This window comes from Rhinatrema bivittatum, chromosome 6, assembly GCF_901001135.1.
Source record: "Rhinatrema bivittatum chromosome 6, aRhiBiv1.1, whole genome shotgun sequence".
NCBI lineage: Eukaryota > Metazoa > Chordata > Amphibia > Gymnophiona > Rhinatrematidae > Rhinatrema > Rhinatrema bivittatum.
Genome location: NC_042620.1, coordinates 171,782,153 through 171,804,118, shown reverse-complemented (window position 1 = coordinate 171,804,118; position 21,966 = coordinate 171,782,153). Strand labels below are relative to the sequence as shown.

The window sequence follows — 21,966 nt, the reverse complement described above, 5'->3', positions numbered from 1 at the left end:
AGGGGGTGCACACGTGCATCTTGTGCGCGCCGAGCCGAGCCCTAGGGGAGGCCCAATGGCTTTCCCTGTTCCCTCCAAGGCCGCTCCGAAATCGGATACATTGATAAGGAATAGGGGTATGCGTGGAAACATGTTTTGTTTCATTCCGCTTATTTATTTCATTATTTTTTTTTTGTTATAGTTGGTTACTTATCAGCCCAAAGCAGGTTCTCTTGGATTAGTCTTTGCATTTTTTAATTTTGTTGTGTTTTGTTTTGTTACTCATGTTTTTATGCATGCATGCATTTCTGTATGTGAATAAAATTGATTTTATTCTGGTAAAGATGATTTTATGAGCATAAAAAATTTGTTTGCGCCTAAAGTAATGAAACAAAACAAATTAATTTCCCTAGTATTGAAAGTATCTGACAGGTTGGGCAGCTTCTTTCATAGTTGCTGAAAATGGATTCTGCTCCAGTGATGCAGAAAAGAAAGAAAGATAAGGACCTTGGTTTGCCTTTTTATCTTTGCTTTTAATGGTCTATTAACATTTTTGAAGATCCCCCAAAGAAGGCATTTTTGCCAAAACATGTCCTGGTTGCATGTGGCATATTTTAAATATTTTATGGGGCAGTTTTCAAAGCACCCAGAAACTGTGCACTACTTTTCACAGCGAGAGTACATATGTTCTTTTGCTTAGAAACTTGCCATTAATACTTAATACCCACAGATGTTTGCAACCTCCGTTTTGTGCAGGTACATTTTTCTTGGAAAATACCACACAGAGAGGATAATTGTCAGTGGTCTGTGTAAGTCAGCACATACACGCATAAATGGGAGCACCTAAAGTTCAGCAGTATTTTATGAACTGTATGGTGGAAACCTCACAGTTTCTAAAATGTTGTGTATTTCTACCCTGAAAGTACATGCATATGTTTCAGTACGTGCAGACATTTGTAAAATACATACTTCTCTACTCATTTTATAAAAGTCTGCACATAAATGATATGCACATAATAACTGTACCATGTGCTTACTAACCCTCATTTATTCTCAGAGGCAGGTATTTTAGAAAATATATGTGTGCATACTTTGTGTATGAAAATATTTGTGTACATACTTGGACCACCAATTTGCCAAAACCTCTGCCAGTTTATCCATAACTCCTCCAGTTCATCTAGAGCCTCTAGCATTTCATCCCACACCACATAACATAGACCTCCCAGCCAAAACCTGCAGACTCAAAATCAAGTGCAATTTCACATCTGTGACTTCATTAGCAGTTGTAATAGTCTAGAAACTTCAATAATGTATGTGCATGTACCACTAAGAAAATTGCAACTCATGTGCTTCCTTCCAAACCCTGCTCTGGAACACACCATTATTTCTCTGTTAACATTTATGTGACATCACAAGTACACGCGTACTTGTAATGTTTCCAAAATACTTCTATAGCACAAAAATAATGCAAAGTGCCCAAAAATGGTTTACATCGCATTACAACACTATATATAAGTAGCATGACGTGCATCATCTATTGCAACCACTTCCGGTCTTCTCAATCATCTACCTCTCAAATGTCTCTATATTTTTTATGGCAAGTAAAATCTCCACTGTCAAACTTTGCTATATGTATACTAAAATAAATTCCCTTGTACTTATCAAAAATCTGGTGTCATCAATCTTATACATCTAACAATCAACACTCATAACAGTCAAAGTCCCTGACATTAGCTAATGTTTTGTCCATGGGACTGCATCAGGGAAACATTTTGAAAAAATAACTTATCTGAACATGGTGCTCCCACTCGGATTACGGTATCTCACATTGTTAACAGGCGTTCTTGTTTAACAATGTGAGACATCATATATATATATATAGATAGATATAGATATATACCTATATTAAAAACATCAGCCTGAAGTGAGAAAAAAGAAAGAAGAGCAAGAATACAAATTTTTTAAAACCCCTTTAATCCAAAATATATTTTAAATATTTAAAGCACATGAAACCAAAGTTTAAAATAGGGAGGACAATTTTCAAAACCATTTATGCAGGAAAATAGCAATTGATGCACGTAAACTTGCTTCCTGAAAACTGCCCTCCCTTAGTGGGCACACACTTTTATCCATATTTTATCCCTCCCCCTCTTTTCCTCCCCCTCCCTCCCTAATCTAACCGCCACCCAACAACCATACAGTGGCTTCCTCTACATGTGAATAATAATTGCAATATCTAGTCTTAATCCTCCTAATTGTAAATAATAATGTATCTTGTAAATTAATGCATCTCTCTTTTAATCAGTTAATCACTTACCATGTGGTTAATCACTAAAGTATCGCTTATCTTTAAACTCTGTTTATTCCCTCCCATCCCAATTGCATGCCCCTCCTTTAATGTACTTTCTCTCTTGTTTTTGAGTCACTTGTAAACCGATATGATGTGCCACACAAATACAGGTATATAAAAAATGTTAAATAAATAAATAAATAAATATGTAATAGACACATTCCTGGCTCGCGTTTAGTTCGGGGAGGAAAAGTGCATTTTATATTGCATTTTAATTCTGCAGGGGTCATTTTCAAAAGCTTTCCGGGGGGTAAAATCTGCATTTTTGCCCCAGTTTACGTGAAAGTCCATTCTCCAACAGACTGTTTCTTGGTTTGTTTCTGTTTTCCACCTGATATTCGATATTAATATTGGGCAGTTCAACAGTTGTGATATTAAATGGAACTAATGGCAAAGCAGCTTAACAGATTTTGATGTCATCTTAATACAGAGTAACTCTAGAGTTGCACTGAAATGAAAACAAACAAAAGCAGCTGACAAAGATGCAATATTGACTTTCTTTTATAAATACTGATTTTGAGAATAAGTTGGAATAAGCAATCTGCATTTATATAAATGCAGTACGGCATGTGGCCTGATTTATAAAGCAGTTTCTCATTTTGTGCCAACTGGAAAAACATTTGTAACTTAAGCCCTTGGAGGTATGGTGGGTGGTGGGTGGTAGTTGTGGTATCTGAATCAGGGTTCAGCATGCACTTTCATGCCATCTCGCAACACTACCATATCTTTCTTACTGCTTAAGCAATGAAATGAGAACAGGAAGATATTATTGAATCTTCACTATATTTTCCTCCTGAGTTAATCCTGCCCTTTCTGTGAAAACACATTTGCACAAGGGATACACAGCACAAAGTCTTTGTGACATTACTGAAATGCAATGCTAACCTGCCAGAGATGTTCTCTGAGGAGCTTGCCACTGAGTATTGTGCATTGCTGTGTCAGTCCTCTAACAATGTCATATCCTTTCACCCTGCTGCAGCTAACAGCACCTCCCGTTATATTGCAGGCGACAGGTTGAGTGGGAACCTGCCAGCAATTTGATTGAAGGGGTTTGTTTGACACTACAGAGGCAGCCAATCATATCCTTTCTGCCTCATCTTAGGTCATTGATCAATGTCTGTGTGAACCTGGTGAGTACCTAAGTGGCAGTACAATGAATCTGTTCTATTTTTACATAACCCGATGAGTCAAAATTCAACTGCCAGCTCTTCGAACTGAAGATTTAGGAGTAGATTTTAATACATGCACGCAAGGGTGGGGGGACTTTTACAAACTCCACGCAGCGACGCAATCTGGGTTTCCAATTAAGGAGTGGACTGGGAGGGAACTTCCTTAACCCCCCTGCCTAACCTTCCTTTCCCTTCCCCTCTCCTCCCCACCTCACAAACCTAACGTACCTGGCTGGAATGTTTTTATTTTATTACTTGCTGCTCTGCTGTTCTGGCCGGCCTCCATCCCAGCCCGCACCCTTTTCAGGCCCTGGCACTTATTCGCGTACCGGGGTTTACGCGAGTGGCCGGGCATGTTTAAAAATTCACCCGGCACGCTTAGGACCCGGCCACGTGTGTAAATCCTGGGATTTTACGCGCTCATGGGTTTTAAAATCTACCCTTTAGAGTTCATCACCTTTTTTTCATTATTCCTTGCATCGCAGCTGCAGATTGCTCTAGTTAGGAGCTGGGAAGTTTTATATATGATACAGAGTTATAAATCACATAGGGCAATGTTTTCGCAAGAATTTTGTCCATAGACATTGATTGAACACAGAGCTTATTTTCTAGTGTTATATGGATGCATGCTAATGTAAGAATAAGTGTAGTAGAGAGGGTGTCTGCGTATGTGTAGTAGAGTGTGTGTATCTGTTATAGTCAACGTACAATAGTGGTTAGTTGCAAATGTATATGACAGAATGTGTGCTGTCAACCAGAAGAACTTTGGGGCCGATGCAATAAATTTTGCAGAAAGCGGGCATTTATTTTCAGCGCCTGCTTTCTAAGCGCAAGCATGGCACCCGCAATATGCAAATTACGGGGTCATGCTAGCAAGGAGGAGCTAGGGTCGCTTGCGCGACCTTAGCGCCTCCTTGCTAACAAGACCCCGCGGCAGCTGCCGGTTATGAAGACCGACGCCGGTAAACTCGGCATCGGTTTTCATAACCGGCCATCTACCAGTAATGAAAACGAGTTTATCGGCATCCGTTTTCATTACTGGCAGATGGCTGGTTATGAAAACCAATGCCGAGTTTACCGGTGTCGGTCTTCTTAACTCAGCGGTCTGCCGAGGTTTTTTTTTAATTGTAGAAGTACTGAAAAGCAGTTTTTTCTGCTTTTCTGTACTTCTTCGACATGCGCTCAGATATTAACGCCTGATCCAGGCAGGCGTTTATCTGAGCGATAAATGTGCATCTGAGATGCAGAATGAATGAGTAATAGCCTCATTCACATGCATTTGCATGTGATGAGCGCTAACTCATTCACTCCGCGTCGGACGCGCTTAAATAGGTGTTAATCCCCCTATTGCATTAGGGGGTGGATTAGCACCTATTTAACCCACGTCCGACAGCGGGTTAAACATTGTGCTCGTTTGAGCGCACTGTATTGCATTGGCCTCTTTGTAATTGTAGCACACACAGAAAAATGTTGATGGAGTTTACCATCCAGATATTAGAATGCTATGAAGATTAGCCCTAAAAAATAATGTTGACATACTATTATAATTTAAAAATACATTTTCTTGAAACCTTTAGCACAGGAATATTTATCTTAACTCAAAGTTTAATTTGTTCTGAGAGAGAGAGAGACAGACAGACTCTTTGTAAGGCCTTCATAGTAGTCAACCATTTATATCTCTATAGGAGGGCCAGTTAATAGCTCAAGGTGAGTTGTTGGTGTGGTTTAGGGGTCAGTTGTAAGGCAGAGTGAAATGTACAAATGGCACAGTATACCTCTGTGAAAATTTAACGTCATTTTGAGTAAGGAATGTCTCACAATGATGAGATTTCTACAATGTTCTCTCACTCTAGCTTGATGGACTCTAACAGGGTACCTCTCTTTCCCGTCTCCCTCCCCTCTCCTCCCTCTCCCTTCCCCCTCTCCCTCTCCCTTCTCCCCTCTCCATCCTCCCTATCCCTCTCATTGCCCTCTCTCCCCTCTCCCTCTCCCTTCTTCCTCTCCCTCCTCCCCTCTCCCAAAGCCCAGAAATGACCGAAATGCAATTTGTAATATATATCACAAATTGCATTACAGCAGTTTCAGGCATATCACATAGCTTAATGCCAGGAAAAGAGATGTAGTTATTTCCGGTGTTAAAACCATGCTGTCATACAGTGCAATATTGCCCCTCATTTTAATTAATCTTGCCCAAACCCCTCCCCAATCCTGCCCATTCAAAAAATTTGCATTTGCGCCATGCAGTAACTATTATCGCATGCGTTATGGCATTAACGCACGCATTAACGCGTTATCATGTGTGTTAACGTCATAACACTTTTTGATAAATGACCCTATTAGTCAGGAATTCTCAACTCTAGTCCTCGAGGGCCACATGCTATGTAAATTAGCCTTGTTCTTAGACCATATGTTTGCAAATATATCTTAGAATATTCATTATGGATAGCCTCAAAAACATACTTTTCAGCCATCACTGAGAGCTCCGGGTTTAAATTTCTGAATTGGTGGTTGGCATAAGTGTGTTTGTGCCTATGTTTTTGCTTCTAACGAAGGCTTATGTTTGTGAATGTAGTTGTGTAAGTGTAAGCTGCTTTGCTTGTCTCTATGTATATTTCTTTGTGCCTGTTTCTGTGAAATGCTTCATATACCAATTAAGAAATGGAGCTGCTTTGAGCTGGAGTGCTGGTGTACAGTGCTAGGTCTTGCACTAACATAGACATCACACTGGAGAAAATGTTTTGTCACACTATGAAACATCAGCTTCCGTTGACTCAAGCCTGTTTTCAATTGACAAGAGACTGAGGTTGTCACCATCACTTTTCCATGGCCTAGAAGAAAGCAAAGACTCGTGGTAGGACTCAATTACTAGCATGAAAGAAGATACGAATGGAAATAGGTTTCTGCTTTATTCCTGCTTTGTGGTGATATGTTTTATCTTAAAACGTCTTTCAAGCTTCCATTATGACTGCAAGAAACTGAATGCCATGGTTAGTGTTGTTCATGCATTTTCTGTGTACTACAGGTGATGGGAGTGGTGGGACCTTCCAGTGTTGCTGATGGATTGCCACTGCTCCATCTTAGCCCTTACTTGTCTCCTCCTCTACCCTTCAGCACAGCTGTTGTTCGACTTGTAGCATTACAGATACAGGTGCGCATTTTGCTGTTATTATCTGTTAATCATTATGCCTCTAACTTACGTGTTTTTCAATTTGCATGGGACATGGGAGAAAAATCTGAGGACTCAGGACCTTGGAATCTATGCATGTAATGGCTTTTTGCCTAATTTGCCTTGCAGTCTGTGTTACACAAACAAACAAGGAGAATAACAACACTGATAACAGGTGGACACGCTCTTATAAGGACTGGGACTAGGGCACCACCTATACTAATCCCATTCCCTGTAGGATTCCAGGGGCCCGCAGGTCTTAGGGAAGGGTCCTGTAAGGAAGGGTCAGGCCAAGGTCAGAACAGGCAGCAAGTAAGTGATGTCGAGGTCCATGCAGAGGTCAGGGCAGGCAGAGATCCAGAAAAGTAGTCTACGTTCAAGCTGAAGCTTTGCTTTAAGTATCCCTGAATAAAAGGTGGAAACGCGTGCCTTAAGCACTCATTTTTTGATTAACTCACCACAAGGATCGTGATTCTCCAGCGCTATACCATTTCTACTTATGGTTAATCACCATTAGCGTATACCGCTCATCATCTCCACTGCCTATTGGCTCAAGCTGAAGCAAACCAGGAGTCATGCAGAGACAGACAAGACCAGGGCAAGACACAAAGGGACCAAGACACAACAGGGACAGGCAAGGCAATGGTAAGGCAGGGCAGGGTAATGGCAAGGCAATGAGGAGAGAGGGCAACACTGAGAGCAACAAGCACTACAAGACTGCAGGAGTTGCTGAAGCATCTGCTTGAAGTACGGCTGGGGTTTAAATATCTAGCTGCGTGACATCTTCACTGGGCTCCGGCAATGAGATTTTCCGCTGCCTGGGCCTATAGGTGATATTGCGCCGCTCATATGCATGCCTAGGAAAGCCCACAGGAGAGTGGCATAGTGGCATCCTGGCCACATCGATGTCATCATATGTCAGGTGTTTGGGGGTAAGTGCAGCCAGTCAAATGTTACAGTACTTCCCTCCTAAGCCCCTGTCCCAAGGCTTTGTATTTAGGCTTACATGGGAAAAGAAGATGGAATTCTTGAGGAAGTCAAGGAGCTTGTACGTTAAAAGCCAGTGCCCAAGAGGGCTCTTCGGGGCCAAATTACTTCCAGGACATACGGTAGTGGAGCTTCTTTTAGATATGTTTGAAGTTTAGGATCTCCTGAACTCTTACTCAATCTCCTCTCCAAGGTCACCTCCATCGGTTTAGGAAGAAATCGTGAGGGCCAAGACAACAGTAGAGACTTGAGGAGAGACACATGGAAAACTCTGTGGACCTGAATGGTAGATGGCAGTCTCAATTGATATGCAACTGGCCCAATTTGCCGAATGGTGGGAAATAGGCCTACGAAATGGGATGAAAACTTCGTAGATGGATTTTTCAGTTGCAGACTGCGGGTATTTAGCCATACTAAATCTTCGGGTTTAAGATGAGGTGCCAGCTGGAATCTTTTGTTAGCTTGCTTCTTGTATTTTTCAGTGGCCAAGGTGAGACGTTGCTGGGGCTTTTGCCACAGTTCTTCAAGATCTTGGCCCCCTGTGTCAGCTGTGGGATATGGGATTGCTACGGGTATAGGAAGTGGGACCCGTGGATGTCTGCCATATAAGATCTAAAAGGGGAAGACCACATAGTGTCTCAGATATGATTGTTATGGCAGAATTTTGTCCAAGGAAAGAGAGATGCCCAATCATCTTGCTGACTGTTCACAAAGGCCCTTAGTAATCCCTTGAGGATTTGATTGGGTGTTTCCATCTGTCCATTACTTTGCAGGTAGTATGCTGAAAAAAAGTCCACTGAGATTTCAAATTTCTTACCCAGGCTTCTCCAGATCCTAGCTGTAAACTGCACTCCTCGGTCTGAGAGAATGTGATTGGGTAAGCTGTGGAGTCAGAAGATGTACTAGAAAAATAGACAAGCCAGTTCTGGAGCTGACGGGAGTCCAGAGAGTGGGATGAAATAAGCCATCATTGAGAACCAGACCACCACAACCCAGATGGTAATACAGCTGTTAGAGGGAGGCAGGTTTGTGACAAAGTCCATGGCGACGTGGGTCCATGGTCTCTCGGGGACTGGCAATACCTGTAACAGCCCTGGGAAAGCATGAGAGCTCTTGTTAACTGCACAATTAGGACAGGACTTGATATAGCACTGCACATCATGCCTCACTCAAAGCCACCAATGGTGGTAATGGAGCAGTTACGTTGTTTTGGCTACCCCAGGATGGGCTGCCAGGTGGGAATCATGGGCCCACTTTAGAACTTTCTCCCAGAGGTGTTTGAGAGTCACCATTTTACAAACTGGTACTGGAACTGCAGCGGCCACCACAATTCTTGCAAGATTAATAATGTGGTGGGGAGATTCTGTCAGGCCTTCTGTTTTTTAAAGACTGTGAAAGGACATCGGCATGCTGATTCTTCTCCGCCAGTCAGTATTGGAGCTCAAAGTCAAAGCAGTTAAAAAATAAAGACCATAGGGCCTGCCATATATTTATCCTCTAGGCTTGCTGGAGGTACTGCAGATTTTTATGGTCAGTGACTGGATGTCTAACTTCCTCCAGTAAGTAGCATCATTCCTCCAAGGCCAGTATCACTACCAGAAGTTATTTGTCTCCAATGGTGCAATTCCTTTCCATGGGCGTGAACTTTTTGGAAAAGAAAAAGCAAGGCATGAGAGTACATTTATTGTTATGCTCTGGGAGGACAGCCCCCACCCCAGTAGCAGAAGCATCTACCACCACAATAAAGGGCCTAGAAAGATCCTTGAGAAACACCTGCTTGAGATGATGGAAGGCTTGGACAGTGTCTTCAGACCAATTCCTGGTGGCAGCACCTTTATTTGTAAAATCAGTTAGAGGAGCTGCCAGTGAGGAACACCCGTGTACAAACTGCTGGTAGTAATTAGTGAAGGCTAAAAACCTTTGCGGGGCCTTGAGTCCCACTAGCTGAGGCCAATCCTGAATGGTCTTCATTTTTTCTGGGTCCATGCACAGGCCATGGTGGGAGGTAATATAGCTCAGGAAAGGTAGTTTCTCCTCAAAGGTGCACTTCTCGAGCTTGGGAGTTAGACGATTCTCAAGGAATCTCTAAAGCACTTGTTTAACATGCTCTCAGTGCTGTATCAAGGAGTGTGAAAAAATGAGAATGTTTTCCAGATATATTAGGACCTGAGAGTAGAAGAGGTCTCTGAAAATTTTGTTAACCATATGTTGGAAATTGCAAAGGCTGAATGGCATTACTAGATATATTGTCATGTTGAATGCCATCTTCCATTCATCCCCTTCTTGGATCCTAATGACTTTATAGACTCCTCTGAGCTCTAGCTTGGTAAATATTTGTGCTCCACGTAGGCAGTAAAAAAGTTCCATATTTAGAGGCAGCAGATATCTATTCTTTCAGATTATAGTATTGAGAACCCTGTAGATGATGCATGGCCTAAGGAAGCCATCCTCCTTGCTGACAAAGAAGAGGCCTTCTCCTGCTGGAAAAGACGAAGGGCTGATAAATCCTGCTCCAGGTTTTCTTTGATGTAGGTTGTCATGGCTGCCGTTTCCACAGCGGATAGTGGATAGATCCTGCCTGTAGGGGTATTTCCATGGGAGCAGGTTGATTGGACAGTCATAGGACCTTTGGGGTGACAGTGTCTCTGCATGCTTCTTGCTGAAGACATGTGCAAACACCGCATATTGAGGAGGAAGACCTAGAAGGCCCGGGGTCAGAGTCCAGGCCACTGGCACTGATGGGGAGACCCACGTGACAAATTGTTGCTGACAGATGGGCACCTGTGATAATCTGCAGAGCCTGCCAATTTATTGTGGGATTGTGGACCATCGGCCAGGGTAAGCTAAGGATGATCAGATTGACTGCCTTGGCTAATACATAAGAGTGTGATGCTTTCATAGTGCAGAAGCCCAGTCTAAGAGTGAGTGGCAAGATAATGGAGGACAGCTGGCCAGGGAGGATTTCTCCATAAACCTGAGGAGATGATAACTGGTTTCTCCAGGGTCTCTGTGAAAAGGTTGAACTGACGTACCAGTGCTTCGTCAGTGAAATTGCCTTCAGCACCGGAGGCCAGGAACGCCTCTGTATGCACCTCTGTATCATTGGAGGTGAGGCTAATTAGCACGAGTAATTGAAGAGAGGATGAAAGCTGGCCTAGGGTTGCCTCTCCAACCAACCCTAGGCATGGAAGTTTCCACCTTCTCGGGACAATAGCCAGCAAACTTCCCTGAGCAGCACAATAGAGGCAGAGGTTGAGCTGCTAGCATATCTGCTTCTTGTCTTCTGTGAGCTGGGCCCTGCCAAATTGTATAGACTCTTCTGTGGAGGAAGCCAGTGTGGCATCCATGATGGGAATCAGAGGACCCAGATTGAAATGCTTCTCTCTTCTGGGCCTGCTCTTGGAAGCAGAGGACCATATGAATGGCAAGTGTGATGAGATCTTCCAATCAGGGTTGCAAGTCCCATCCAGCTAGCTCATCCTTGATGCAGTTCGCAAGGCCATGCCAAAAAATGGTGATCAGATTGTCTTCACCTAATGAAACTCAGGTACAAACTTAGATTGTAAGTCCTCTGGGGATAGGGAAATACCTACAGTACCTGAAAGTAATCCACTTTGAAGCGCTGAAAAAAGTACAAAAAGTGGAATATAAAAAAAAGTCTATTAAATAAATAAATAAATAAATATGGCAAATGTCTGGAACTGAATGGCATAATCCCCATCCGTATGGGTGCCTTGCCTAATGCGGAGTAATTCAATGGCAGCTGAGGAGGACCATCCAAGCATATCAAAAAATGTCCCGGAACTACTTAAGGAAGTTATCCAGATTCCCTACATGAGAATCGTTCCTTTCCCATAGTGCTGAAGCCCAGGCTAGGGAGGAACCAGTCAGGAGAGAGAGAATAAATGTTATCTTGGTCTGGTCCAAAGAAAAGCTGGTGGCCTATAGATCAAAGTGCATCATGCACTGGATAATAAAGCCTCTGCAGACCTTGGGATTCCTGTCATACCTGGGTGATGGAGTCCCAGATGTCAGAAGGCTGCAGCTGGGGGAGATACCAGTGCTGGTGCAAGTACGTGGACCTCATTGGAATCCTTTAGGGCTGTAAGACCTTGGAGGATGCCAGTCATATAGTTGAACTGGTCTTGCTGTTGCTGGACTTGGAAGCCAACCCTCTAATAGCCTGAGCCAGAGACAAGTCCACTGAGTTCATGGCCTCAGCAATTGTCACAGATGTGAGCCCTTTGGCAGTGGCATAGTTGACACAGCATAGCAGGCAAACCTACTAGGCCCACACCAGGTGGACATGTTGTTACAAGGAGTGGAGCTAGGGCTTCACCTATACCAGCCCCAATCCCCTCAGGTTGAGTCCTTGGGTTCCAGGGGCTGGCAGGGCTTAAGCAAGGGTCCCATAAGGAGCAGTTTGGCGAGTTAAAGTAGCAGGCTAATGTCAAGGCAGGAGTGAGTAAGCTGTGATGAGATCCAGGCAGAGGTCAGAGAAGGCAAATATCAGGCAGCATCGAGTTCCAGGCAGAGGTCAGGGCAAGCAGAGATCAGGAAACATCAAGGTATAGGCAGAGGTCAGGACAGGATTAGATCCAGAAGAATAGCAAAGGTCCAAGCCGAGGTCAAACCAGGAATCAAGCAGAGACATATAAGACCGGGGTAGGACACGAAGGGACCAATACACGACAGGGGCAGACAAGGGGAGGCAAGGCAAGGTAACAGTAAGACAGGGCAGGACAATGACAAGGCAATGCAGCAAGAAAACAAGGCATCACTGAAAGCATTACACTACAAGACTGGAAGAGGACTTATTACTGAGGCTTTTACTTGAAGCGCAACTGGGGTTTAAATACCCAGCTGCACGATGTCATCCCTGGGCACTGGCAATGTTATTTCTTGCCACAGGGCCTTTAAGTAGCAGTGCACCATGACTAGAAAAGCCCGCAGGAGGAGTGACATAGCGGCATTCTGGCTGTGTCGCTGGCATCCTAGGCCATGGCATTTGGGGATGTCCCACAGCTGGCCAAACATTACCTTGCACCCTTGATAGATCAGGCATAACTTTCTGTGGGTTAGTTTGTGCATGTTCCAGGCTATTTATCCAAACCTTTTCAAGGCGAACTCATGTGCCTCTGTTTGAAAATTTGGGGTAAAGTCTATACATAAAAGGAACACACAGACTTTAATCTAACCCCTCCTTTATAAAATTACCATCAGGAAGAATAATTTTCAAAGATAGCAATATTTGTGGGCACTTTTTACCCACAGACTTTCCACAAATTTTCAAAGCAAAAACATGTATATACGTTTGCTGTAAAAATTTTTGGAAAATACTAGCACAAACTCCCACACACAATGTTACTCCTACTCTTGACATGGCATAAATTGTGCATGTGAATTTATGCGCATGGGGCCAGATTTTAAAAATAATGTACATATTTATAATTGGATTTTAACATATAAATGCATTTTAGCCCTGTAAGTGGGCTTTTAAAAATTGATACAATATATGCCATTGACTTGTCCAAAGGATTTCATGTGTAAATGCACTTTATGCGCATAAATGTCTTTTAAAATTGCTATAATGGTTTGCTATATTTACATATGTAACTCCTTTTAATATTACCTCCTTCCTTTTAAAATCAAAAGTATGCACATAAATCTGAATTCTTATCCAACTCCAGAACACCTCTTTTTTGCATTCAGAAAAGTACATGCAAAATCAAATTATGTACATACTGGGGTACATTTTCAAAAACAGCGCTTGCGCGTACTTTTGTTCGCGCACCACGCGCGAACAAACGTACGCTGGATTTTATAAGATACGCGCGGCTACGCACGTATCTTATAAAATCCAGGGTCGGCGTGCGCAAGGGGGTGCACATTTGTGCAACCTGCGCGCGCCGAGCCCGGCACGCGCTGCCTGTTCCCTCGGAGGGAATTTCCTTCCGCTTCCCCTCACCTTCCCCTCCCTTCCCCTACCTAACCCACCCCCCCGGCCCTATCTAAACCCCCCCTACCATTGTCGGCAGATTTACGCCTGCCAGAGGCCTCCGGACCAGCCCCCGACCCGGGGGCTGGTCCGGAGGCCTTGACCACGCCCCTGACATGCCTCCTGCTCCACCCCGAAATTCATGCCGCCCACCCGACACGCCTCCGACATGCCCCTTTGCAAAGCCCCAGGAATTACGCGCGTCCCAGGGCTTGCGCGCGTCACCAAGCCTATGCAAAATAGGCTCAGCGCGCGCAGGGGCCTTTTAAGAGGGTTACGCGCATAACTTATGCGCGTAACCCTTTTAAAACCCGGCCCAATGTTTGCACACGATTACATTTTCTAGTGAGCCATATACTAGAAAAGTGCTTTCATGTGAAACGAATGGGTAAAACAGAACAAATGAATCCATATTTATTTAATAGGGGGATTCTCAAAATTAATTGAAGGGACACACATATAAAACAAAAACTGTTTCATTTGTTTATGATTCACATTCAACTCTATGGCCCATTTAAGTCTATAGTTGTGTATTGCTGAGCAGAAAAACAAAACTGTTAATTATAGCAACCAGCTCCTGCCTGTGTGATTTTACAGCCTTGTCAGAGCCAAGGCAAGACAAGTTAGCAAGTTTTGGGGGTTATGATACATTTGTGGTCTTTGTGATTAACAGCTCTCCAAGCCTTAGGGGTTTAGACACCTTTGTGCTGTACATGATGGACAGTACTCAGGGCTTATGATGATTTTATGCTGTTTGCAATTCTCTACATTGTACACTTTGGGGATTTTGATGATTTTGTGATATTTGCAGTTCCCTGTATTTTATGCCTTGGAAGTTTTGACAGCTTTGCGCTGTTTATGATGAATTACATGGTACACCTTGGGAATTTTGATGACTTTGTGATGTTCGTAATGCCCTGCATTGTACTTAGTTTGCCAGCACACTATACACTATACTTTTGGGAACCAGCACTGGTCAGTATTATTAGCTCTACAATAACCACAGTTATACAACTAACAGATGGAACCATAACTGATTGAATGAGCCTTTCACAGTTTCTCTGTATCAGTCATGTGTAGATAACATATGCATGGCTCAATCCTACTGAGTCAGGCATCCCTCACGCTGGCTATTTTGGAACATCTGTCCAAATCCCCTCCCCCTATGCTACTTGCCAACTCTTGGTCTTCCCTTAGCCATCCATTCCTTTGCACACCATTTTTCCTCCTCCCACCTCAGCCATTAAGACACTTCTTGGGGTGGGGGGGGGGTCAGCTATTCTTCTTGGTGCACCCCTTTGCCCTACTGTTTCAGTTTTTAATCACCAGCACCACCATGGCTCCAAGCCAGTCTTGATATCTTAGGGTACATCCTCCGTGACTCCAGCTCTCTTCTTGTTGGTTTTCAGATCCCCTTCCCTTATGGTACGTGCCAACTCTTGCTCTTTCCCTGGCCATCTATTGCTTTGCATACTTGTTGCATCACTCTTTGCACTTTTGATACCATTCTTCTTCTTGTCTCAGCCCTTGAGGTGCACTTTGGGCGGGGGGGGGTTTGGCTTCATTCCTTACTGAATTGCTCTGCTCCTACTGGTCCATTTTTGTCAATGCACTGCTGCCACTGCTGCTCCAAGCCAGTTTTGGTACCTTAGGATGCTTCTTCCACTGCTCCAATTATCTTCTTGGGGCTTTCCAAATCCCCTTCCCCTACAATATTTGCCGACTGTTGGACTTGCCTTGGCCATCCAATGCTTTTCTCAGGCCTTACCCACCCAGTTGGAGATTTTCTTCAAACTCTGTTCTGTTATGGTTCTTGTGATTATTGGTCTCATCCAGTATTTAGCCTTCAATGGATTATACCAAGCAAAGGGCAAGAGCTGTAGAAGTGCAGAACCATGACCTCACTCCTCCATGATTACTGCTTCTGAGTTAATGGAGACCCAACTTGCAAGTTCTATCATCACTATCTGATCTAAATAGCTACCATTACTAGTGTGTCTTATAGGTCCCCTGGGTCGCCTGCTAGACAGACCCAGCTACACAAAAATCTGATAAACATATAACCATTGCTGATAACCATTTAAGTACAGGTGCCTAATTTCTGTGTAACCTTTTGAAAATTTAGATCTAGTATTGTTAGCTGTTCTGAATAATAATCAAAGAACTAATTTAAGATAATGCTGGGAAACTAATCACTTAATTACCTAAATATTATACAGAACTCTAGACTGGATTTTGCATAGATTTTTCCCATAGAGATGAATGAGAGACAAAGCTTGATGGAGTAGATTTTATGCTATGTACATTATGTGCAAAAACATATAGTGACACTAAAATAGTGCAGTGCCTCCGTCTATATCGAAGATAAAGTATACAATCAGAGGTCCTATACGCAATACTATATTCTACAAATAAATCTTTTTTATTAAACACATTCAATATAAATCATCCTCCTCTAATACATAGGAACTCCTAGCTAGACAATAATTATTTAAAAACCACTCACTCATTCGTTACCCCCAATCATACTTTCCAAACACACACCATTCTCTAACTTATAAAATAATACCCCAACATGATTGATGTATCAACAAATATCTTATGAGCATTTCACGTAATATACATCGCACACTGAGGCAGGGCACACTGTAGATCAGGTACGTTTTTTTGTGATACAACAATGCAAAATTAAGACCCAGGGAGAAGTGACACACATTATGCATAAAATTGAACAAAAATACATTTTTCAGTGGAATACCGTACGACCAAGGGGGTTAAATGATTCATTGGAATGGGAGGCATTTTATTAATATATTAATGTAGGGGTGGCCTTTCAATTTGATAAAACAATTTCAGGTAAGCACTGGAGATAGACAGGTTTTCGATGACATGTTGTATCTAGAGAATAGGATTTGAGAAGATAATTGAGGATATTCTTTGATACGTTATATCTAGAGAATAGGATTTGTGAAGATAACTGAGGATATTCTTTGAGCCATTTTGATAGATGTAGATTTTTGATCTAGTTTGATAGATGCAGAATTGGTTCAGATATCGCTAGCTCTTGTTATACTATAGAGAGATGTTCCACGGATGTAGGGAGAGGATGTAATGTTTATATTTTGAATAAAGTTTTAGACATTCAATACGCATTCGTGGTGCACGGCTTTGATTGGTAGAGTGACATTTTAAAAGGACGCTGCTACTTCCTGGTAGCAGAACGTTTGAGCATAGCGTGTCGATACGGAAGAAGACAGCATGTTGGTTGAAAGAACTATGAAAAAGGCATAGAAGAAGAAGGTTTGTTCGTTGGTTTAAGAAAAAGGTATGTGAGTCTAAAGGATGTAGTTACGCATGGTTCAAGAGTTGACTTTTGATAAAGGAGGATTGTGGTAGTTTAATAAGATATTTGTGGGAGAGGGATATATATAACATGTACTATGGTACTATATGATTTTAGGAGACGAAAGGAAGACACATATAAAGAAGATTGGCAGCACCACGAACGCTAACCGCTTTAAAAGAACATAAGGAAATAGAAGTGAAAGGAGTTTACTTGGTTACATCGCTATTAGATGTGGTTAGTTAACGTTTTGGTATGGAGGGGGATTTAACTGACTCAAAAAAGTTAAGGTTATAAAACGTGATGTTATTTGAATTGATAAAAATGTTTTACTTGTGTACTGTTTTAGGAGTTCCTGCTAGACGTGGGAAGGCACTTTAAGGAGTAGGGTTATAAGAAGAATTTGGGTGATTATTATAAGTATTGCGATCGGGAAGTGCAATAACCAACTTCAACGTGATCAGTTTATGAGTTTATGAATACATCCCTGAGGAAGTCTGCTACGGCGGACGAAACGAGATCTTCGTCGGGTGATTGAATACACAAATAGACACATAATATTCTATCTGTTATATACTGAGAGGGAGTGCGATGTATATTACGTGAAATGCTCATAAGATATTTGTTGATACATCAATCATGTTGGGGTATTATTTTATAAGTTAGAGAATGGTGTGTGTTTGGAAAGTATGATTGGGGGTAACGAATGAGTGAGTGGTTTTTAAATAATTATTGTCTAGCTAGGAGTTCCTATGTATTAGAGGAGGATGATTTATATTGAATGTGTTTAATAAAAAAGATTTATTTGTAGAATATAGTATTGCGTATAGGACCTCTGATTGTATACTTTATCATCAAAAACATATAGTGACATATAATATATTATAATCTTTTTTTGTTTTACAAAGAAAATATTTCCCAGACGTTTGAAAATGTGAGAAAACATTTGAAAAATGTAATATATAGGAAAAGATGTTGGGGAAAACAAGGTTTTTAGAGGATATGTGTGTGAAAGGAATGGTATGAAAGTATTGGCTGGTATTTTTGAGAGGGTATTCCTTGGGTCTGTGTTCTGAAATTTTTAGATAGACGTTGTCTGGGAAATATTTTCTTTGTAAAACAAATAAAGATTATAATATATTATATGTCACCATATGTTTTTTGCGTTTGGAATTTTGTGATGTATTATTGATTTGCCAATGTAGTATCATGTACATTATGTGGGCAATTTTCAAAGAGATTCTTCATGGGTAAATGGGTGTTTAACTACAGAGAAACCCCTTTTCAAAACTGTCCCATCCTAGTACGAGGAATAGTAACTAGTGCAGTGAGGCTATCCTGGCAAAGTACATGTGAGGAGTTTATTTTTAACTCCCCACACAGTGGGACATTTGCACCTGCAAATTCTGCAGATATTTGTATAGCTGCACTTCCCGCTGGACATGACATCTTCATAGGGAAACTTTGCAAGGTGTTTTCCTTTGAAAATGAACTTGCAGGCTGGTGGGTACAATGTGTCTGCCAATCTGCAAGCGCCACAGAGGGACTGAAAATGTTCATTTATGATAATGTGTGTTTAAAATTGTGAAGTAATCCTTTTTTATATTTTTTCACAGGCTTTAAAAGAAGATTTCCCTTTAAGTCATGTAATCTCGCCATTCACCAATCAGGAGAGACGAGAAGGCATGCTTTTAAATCTACTGATTCCATTTGTGCTGACAGTAGGATCTGGAAGCAAAGGTTTGATCAATGTACTTACATGAGAAGGGAAACTCTGGATGTGATAACATAAGGAAGAGTAGCTGCAAAGTCATTTGAGCGATATCTTTGCTCTTCTACTGTTCTTAGAGTAGATAATTATTTACTGCTATTAGGTAGCTCTAATTTAACTAATGGTTATTTATTTTGAGTTCCAGAGAAGTTATGCATATAACTTGTGCTGGATATTCAGTGGGACAAACACACACAAGTGAACTGCTGAAAATACCTGGGATAAAGTTACATGCATAAATTTATCAGGATAAAATTAGGCCATTTTCTGACCAGACTTGTATACGTAATTTTACCCAGACAGCACTGAATCTGTGCACTTCTTGGGTTAGGTTAAGCCCCACCCCCAGAGCACTTCCACTGATACCCTTTTTTATGTGGATAAATTTTGCATGGGAAAATATTCAGAGCTTAGTTTTTGTGTGCAGAACTCAAAAGGTTACCTACAAAGGCTTTAAATATTGACGCCTGATTGTTTTGATGTATATTTTATTTTAATTATATTTATTTATTTATTTATTTTACAACATTTCTATACCATCTTTTCACGAACAAAAAGTTGACCAAAACGGTTTACAAAGATTATTCAAGAGATAAAAATAAAAATCGGAGATAAAACAAGTAAATAAGCATTGGTAAATAACAATAAAACATCAAATTAAGAGAAAAAACTCTAAAAAAAAACAAACCAAAAGATAGCAAAGTAAAGAAAAAAAATTACAAAATATACATTAAACCCTAATTCTAATAAACATCTCCTTAAAGTATTAGTATTAACTAAACTAAGTTTTTTTTTTACAATAAACAAGATAAAGTCAGAGAAAAAACCTTGAAGAAAGAATTACACCATATTTCATCTGAGAATACCAAATCAAGAGTATAGGTAACTGGAAGAGCAGTATATTACAAGTCAGAGAGGATTTTGTGAATCTTTTTCTAGATGACTATTTTGTTTGTTATTTTATTGTCATTATATTATATCAGTTTATTTTTAATAAATATTGTGCTTTAATCTTGGATATTTTACTTTGTCCTGATTCTTAAGGGATGGGTGGAGAAAATATTCTGACTTTTCCCTGATACTCATATCTCAGAAAGAGAATGATGTTTCTCATTTAAACACCCCAGAAGAAATCCTTCTAAAGTTTATTGACTTCCTGGCTACCTTCTGCTGAAAGATGGTGGTCAGTTCAATTGTGATTGCCAATGGCCACTTGACAACTAAAATTTGGGGCTGAATGCTCTTTTTGGGCTATGATTTCAATAAAGCACTTAACAAAAAAAGCATGCACATGCTGTTCTGCCCGCACAAACCAATCTGATATTCAAAAGCAAAATACCCATATAGCTTGTGCTTGAAGATTGGTCTGTTAAACAGATAAGTAGCATGTGTGTTCTGTAAGTCATTCTAAATAAAGGTGCAAAGTATTACACTAGTTACAGCTGTATGCTTTTTAATCTAAGGAAGGTAATTTTGTAACATCATGGGTAACTCATGCAGCCACTATGGGGGTAATTTTCAAAAGGATTTACACATGTAAATGTAACTACTATTGTAACAATTTTCAAAAGCAATTTACCTGTGTAAAGTGCACTTATGCACATAAAACCTATGGATAATTCAATGGCATATTTTGTTGCAATTTTCAAAAGTCTACTTACACAGGTAAAGTGCATTTATATGTATAAAACCTAATTTTAAGCGTGTAAATGCTTTTTAAAATCAGGCCCTATGTGTATAAATTACACCAATTTTCAGAGCAAACATATGCATATTGACTTTGAATATTATCTGAAATAATATGCATAGACATAATATGCATAGACCTGTAGAAAGTTATACCTGCTCTTTTCAGTAGGGATGTGAATCGTTTTAGGACGATTAAAATTATCGTCCGATAATTTTAATATCGTCTTAAACCGTTATGGAACACAATACAATACAGATTCTAACGATTTATCGTTATAAATCGTTAGAATCGTGAGCCGGCACACTAAAACCCCCTAAAACCCACCCCCGACCCTTTAAATTAAATCCCCCACCCTCCCGAACCCCCCCCAAATAACTTAAATAACCTGCGGGTCCAGCGGCGGTCCGGAACGGCAGCGGTCCGGAACGGGCTCCTGCTCCTGCATCTTGTCGTCTTCGGCCGGCGCCATTTTCCAAAATGGCGCCGAAAAATGGCGGCGGCCATAGACGAAAAAGATTGGACGGCAGGAGGTCCTTCCGGACCCCCGCTGGACTTTTGGCAAGTCTCGTGGGGGTCAGGAGGCCCCCCACAAGCTGGCCAAAAGTTCCTGGAGGTCCAGCGGGGGTCAGGGAGCGATTTCCCGCCGCGAATCGTTTCCGTACGGAAAATGGCGCCGGCAGGAGATCGACTGCAGGAGGTCGTTCAGCGAGGCGCCGGAACCCTCGCTGAACGACCTCCTGCAGTCGATCTCCTGCCGGCGCCATTTTCCATACGGAAAATGGCGCCGGCCATACGCGTATGGCCGGCGCCATTTTCCGTACGAAAACGATTCGCGGCGGGAAATCGCTCCCTGACCCCCGCTGGACCTCCAGGAACTTTTGGCCAGCTTGTGGGGGGCCTCCTGACCCCCACGAGACTTGCCAAAAGTCCAGCGGGGGTCCGGAAGGACCTCCTGCCGTCCAATCTTTTTCGTCTATGGCCGCCGCCATTTTTCGGCGCCATTTTGGAAAATGGCGCCGGCCGAAGACGACAAGATGCAGGAGCAGGAGCCCGTTCCGGACCGCTGCCGTTCCGGACCGCCGCTGGACCCGCAGGTTATTTAAGTTATTTGGGGGTGGGGGATTTAATTTAAAGGGTCGGGGGTGGGTTTTAGGGGGTTTTAATGTGCCGGTTTTTCGATTTTTCGATTTTTCGATTTTTTAACGATTTTCACGATTTTTCACGATATTTTACCCCCCCAAACGGCAACAATACGATTCCCTCCCCCTCCCAGCCGAAATCGATCGTTAAGACGATCGAGGACACGATTCACATCCCTACTTTTCAGTGCATAAATTGTGGATATAAATATGCCCACATGGGGCATGATTTTCAAAAGCAGTTAAATGTTTAAATTAGTCTTTGAGGGCCTGATTTTCAAAAGCATTTACATGCTTAAAACTGGGTTTTACATGTGCAAATGCACTTTACCCATTTAAGTGGGTTTTTGAAAATTGCTACAATACATGTCATT

General features: G+C 41.8%; 1 protein-coding gene across 1 annotated transcript in view; it reads left to right on the top strand.

Moving 5' to 3' along the window:
- The window catches only part of UNC80 (unc-80 homolog, NALCN channel complex subunit), a 437,997-nt gene that overhangs the window by 326,694 nt on the left and 89,337 nt on the right, over positions 1-21,966 (top strand). Inside the window, 3 exon segments of the mRNA XM_029606152.1 lie at positions 3,336-3,459; positions 6,521-6,646; positions 18,609-18,732. Of these exon segments, the coding sequence (XP_029462012.1) occupies positions 3,336-3,459; positions 6,521-6,646; positions 18,609-18,732 (374 nt within the window).